The sequence below is a fragment of the Priapulus caudatus genome, unplaced genomic scaffold, assembly GCF_000485595.1.
Source record: "Priapulus caudatus unplaced genomic scaffold, Priapulus_caudatus-5.0.1 Scaffold533, whole genome shotgun sequence".
Taxonomy (NCBI): Eukaryota; Metazoa; Priapulida; class Priapulimorpha; order Priapulimorphida; family Priapulidae; genus Priapulus; species Priapulus caudatus.
Window position 1 is genome coordinate 70,557 of NW_014577594.1, and position 5,312 is coordinate 75,868.

The following is a 5,312-nucleotide window of genomic DNA, read 5'->3' on the forward strand; positions in this document are numbered from 1 at the left end:
ATATCACGAACAGTCTACCTATTACCAGGCAGAAGCTACCATATCACGAACTGTCTACCTATTACCAGGCAGAAGCTACCATATCACGAACAGTCTACCTATTACCAGGCAGAAGCTACCATATCACGAACTGTCTACCTATTACCAGGCAGAAGCTATTATATCACGAACAGTCTACCTATTACCAGGCAGAAGCTACCATATCACGAACTGTCTACCTACGACCAGGCAGAAGCTACCATATCACGAACTGTCTACCTATTACCAGGCAGAAGCTACAATATCACGAACTGTCTACCTACGACCAGGCGAAAGCTACCATATTACGAACATAACTATCGATAATGACAGGAGTAAATAAACACAAATTTGTGATTATTTACTCCTGATAACAATAAGAGGAACAAGAAATGCTCATATATTTGCTGCACCCGATTGCCGAATGGTTATTTAGCTTCAGATGAGCGATTTCAAAACATTAAAGTCACAGCGAAAATAGTGCTCTGCAAGTTTCTGTTGTCAGCGACGCCACCCTGACACCATATTAATAGATTTATAGAATCAGTTCTTGTTCTGCGCTTACAGAACATAATCAAGCTCAATACTTGCAAAAATCTTGTATTATATATAATTAAATCAATACCTACAGAACACAATCAAGTTCAATACTTACAAAACACTTGCAAAATCTTATATAATAAATAATTAAATCAATACTTACAGAACACGATCAGCTCGTTCTCGATCCGGTACGGCGGCCATATTTGCCTCAACTCATCGTCTCGCAGCAACTCGACTGCCTGGTTGTTGCCCTGGCAACGGTACACGCCGTTGTCGCTATGGCGGGTGTTGATGATGCGTAGTCGGCTGATGGTGCTGGGGATCTCCCCCGGATACTGAGGACCATTCTCAGCTTTGATCGTGATGCGCGAATCGTCCTACAGGAGGCGGGCAAAGCGTTAAAACTGTGTTTCCTTGGCAAAAAAGTTGTCATAAATGTTTGTGGACGCACTACCGGGTTTTGATCACCACATAAAAAGGTTCCAAAAATGCCGCGTTTAGCACAAAGCGGCTCGTGACGTGATGTGATGAATATAGTTAACATAACCCACAACATAATAATCCAAAAGTTGCACCGCACATTCAACATTCGTTCAAATTTAAACGAGGCTATAACTTTGACCAGCCCTATGCGTGCGTGTGCGTGTGTGCATGCGTGCGTGCGTGCATGTGTGCGCGTGCATGTGCGCATGTGTGTGCGTGCATGCGTGTGCATGCGTGCGGGCACGCGGACTCACCGGCTGGGTGCCTCCACGTACGGCTTGTCCTTGCCGATCCGATGCATTTGTGCATTCGTGCGTGCGTGCGTGCGTGCATGTGTGTGTGCGTGCGTGTGCGTGGGTGTGAGCGTGTGTGCATGCGTGCGTGTGCGTGCGGACTCACCGGCTGGGTGCCCTCCACGTACGGATCAGATGGGGATCACTCTGATAAAGGTGTGGTAAAGATTAGGGGGTCAAAATATAAAGTATAGGTAAAACATATTAAATTATGAGGAAAAATGATTTTGGTTCAGTGACACAGGCATACACGCACATACACACTCGCACACAATTATACACAGTAAACGACATACACACAATAAAAATGCCACTTGTAGAATAATAAAAGCTAATCTGGAATAGAGTTGTAGTGTACACACTAACAGTGAATTCAGCTACGCAATATCATTACACAGATACGAAAAAAGTATATATTACATATTATACATATATATACATATACATATAAGGTGTATAACAAAAACGAGTTCGCAATAGTTATAGATATGAGTATAGCAATAGTTAGTATATAAACAGTTCATGCATGTAGTAGTGAAACCTTTTTATTAAAGAAGAGAATGACGAGAGATAAAGAGATAAAGAGAAAGAGGGACGAGAGAGGGATCATACATACTCCTTGAACAGTGCTATTTGAAAAAGAAGAAAATCAAAAATGGAATCACAGTGCGAATTAATGTTAGCATGCCATGACACTCCAATTTTCCAAACGCAAGAGTGAGAGAGAGAGAGAGCGAGAAAGAGGGAGGGGGAGCGAGAGAGAGAGAGGAGGGAGATAAAGAGAGAGAGAGAGAGAGAAACAGACAGACAGAGAGAGGTACAGACAGCTCCCCCATGCTGAGGAACCTTGCATGCAGTCTTACTCTGCCGCAGTACGCTCCTCTTCCGCTTGCTCTGGCTGCTTCTCTTGCAGGTCTATCCCTAGATTCTCTTGCCCCATATCGCTGATAGAAGTCTGACCACTGTGGCGATAGCGATATTGCGAAGGCAACAAGACAGAGATTAGCTGAGCAACTAAACACAGCAACAACACAAATAGCAACAGTGAAAACTCACTTTTGCAACTCAAAATGAGCAGCGGGATAAAAATTTGTGCCAATGCTCAGGTTTTCAAAACGCGTTTTCCGATGCAACCTGCCACAAAGAATTTTTAGTCAAAATATTCAGTATTTTGTATTGTTAGGATTAGGGTTTGTTAGAGTTTGTTACACAATTCCAAATACCTCACAAAAACAGTAATTAAATTTTGCTCCAAGTACATTTAAATATGAGAAAAAATGGTTTAAAAAGATTTATTATTGTGGCATAAGATGAAGTTAAAAACAAATAGATAGTTGGGCAGGTATAAAAACACGTGAAGCTTAATTATTATGATTAGTAGCAATATTATCTTTTGAATTAACAAGGTGACATGTTTCCTTCCGAAATGTGTGGGGAAAATTTTAAAATGGTCCCAAAAACCTATAGAAAACAAAAGTGATTTTGCACTATGCCTTGTACAGATGTATGAAAAATTGAAACAAACAGACAGACACACACACATAGACAGACCGATAGATAGATTTTCTATATATCTTCATACATCTATTCACAGACAGGTAAAGCTTAGCAGACACGTAGTAGCAAGGCACAAACAGAATTCGATAATGATCATCACTACATATTATTGCAACGAGTCACAACAACAATGTTAATCACATCGCAACCGTTTATCATTGCTAATTAGGGATACATCATCAGAGGCATCCGCCATTCCAGGACTTAACATATTTATACTTACATAAAATATTATAACAAAATAAATACATGCATGTCTATATACATATATATGTAAATACATACACAGACAGATAGAATTAAAACTTAATTAATTAGCAGCTGATGTGCATTACTACGCTCTACTAAAGGATTGTAATCAACTACTAAAGTGCCTGTTATTGCGCTGGCACCAGTAACCATGTCATTTAGACATAAACACTTTTAAAGTTTACTTTTCAACCTTAGCAACAACCCCTTCCAAAGTTATCTACGTGTTTACAACTAGATCTTGCCATTTTGCACAAAGTACTGTGTCCTTAAAATACACCTTAATGTAACCTTACTACTCTAAATTGTGAAGACAGGATATATCTACCATGCAACAGAACCATTGCCAGAAAAGTTGTAACAATACAACGTGCACTATATACACCGCATAGACTTTTTCATAGTCCTCGGTCATTCCCATATAAAGTTTTAAACTTGACACAAAATTACCCAACTTCAAGAAAAACGTACAAATTTGGCAGGTAGTTTCACACTGTTTAAAATAGATGGTGAAAAATAATTACTGATTTAGAGAACCAATCCAATTTTATGAATACACTGGCCCTCATATTCAACTTGGTAAAACCCATGATTATCTGTAAACGATGGAGTGAAAAGGCCTATAGACATGCACACCTATTATTGTCCCCACATATCTCAGACAATTCTCTACCCGAGAAAAAGAGACGAAGTGGGCAAGTGACATCCAACGAGTAGGCAAAGGGGAAGTGATAAAATTGAGAAACATTCTAATGCATTGAGATATAGGACTGGACTGCAATACGACCCAGAGATATATTCATGCCGAAGAAAAACCACCAATCACCACATGCTCCATAGATGGTGATAACGTAACATATGGTAATATTCTCACTCTATTTCCTGATGATCCATAAACAAGTCGGATCCCTGCGTCACACTGTAAGCATCACGCATAGCCATGAGTCTGCTACGTCTCCACCAGGACAGACATTTTAATCGGACACTACTGGACACTCTAATCAGCATCTTTTATTTATAAACTACCCCTAGTTGGGCTCATCTCACGTTTAGGTATTAAATGAATTCCCATACCCCACAGACGATTCCGAACCGTTGTTAATTCAGCCAATGACCTCCCTTGGAACGTCATTATAAAGAAACCTACTGTTTTCAGTTTCCCATTGGGTCACATCTAGACACGTAATTTACACCTAGCACCTACAATTATGTGTTATGTGCAATACCGTAGAAGCTGGATAGAGCCTAGTGTGAGCTAATTAACTTTAACGTCATTATATTAATTTATTTTTTTACATATTATATTTAACATCCGATATCACTGATGATCTGGCCGATATTTAATTGTTTCTAAGATCCTTCTAAGGTTATTCTAAGATCCTTTTAACATCTTTCTAATATTCTTCTAAGATCATTCAAAGATTCTTCTAAGACCCTTCTAAGATTCTTTTAAGATTCTGCATAGATCCTCCTAAGATCCTTCTAAGACCCTTTTAAGATTCTTCTAAGGTCATTCCAAGATCCTTCTAAGACCCTTCTAAGATTCTTTTAAGATTCTGCATAGATCCTCCTAAGATCCTTCTAAGACCCTTTTAAGATTCTTCTAAGGTCATTCCAAGATCGGTCTCCTAAGATTCCTTGTAAATCCTAGCCAAAGATCCTTACTTAAGCATCCCAAGCTACCACAGACTCGACGCGCCCCCCACTTCACTCCTCCCACCCCCACACCTCGCCACTCACCTTCTTTCGAGACACGGCCTTCGATGTCAAACTCCTCGGGGTTGTCTCTGCCGCACGCGTCTGACGAAGCAGTAGAAGATGAATCCGCAGTTCAGAACATGCAGAGCAAGCAGGTCGACGACCAACGGCGATGACGAGCACGACAGACGATGATGATGGCCGATGATGCCGCCCCGAGCTGAGGCCGTACGACGTACTCCGTGTAACGTGGTTGTCACCTACCATACAAAGCAATATATAATATATCCACATATCCACCCACAACTCTCTCTCTCTCTTCTCTCTCAAATCTATTCTCTCTCAAAACTCTCTACCTCTCTCTCTCTCTCTCATCTCTCTAATCTCTCCTCTCGTCTCGTCTTCTCTCTCTCTTCTCTCTCTCTCCTCTCCCATCCTCGTCTCTCTCTTCTTCTCTCTCCTCAGTCTCTC

At 40.6% G+C, this 5,312-nt stretch overlaps 1 protein-coding gene across 1 annotated transcript in view; it reads right to left on the reverse strand.

Moving 5' to 3' along the window:
* Window positions 1-721: 721 nt before the first annotated feature.
* LOC106811385 (fasciclin-2-like) overlaps window positions 722-5,312 on the reverse strand; it is a gene marked incomplete at its 3' end in the record, with an annotated part of 23,479 nt that continues 18,888 nt past the window's right edge. The window contains 1 exon segment of the mRNA XM_014814973.1: window positions 722-938. Within this exon segment, the coding sequence (XP_014670459.1) occupies window positions 722-938 (217 nt within the window).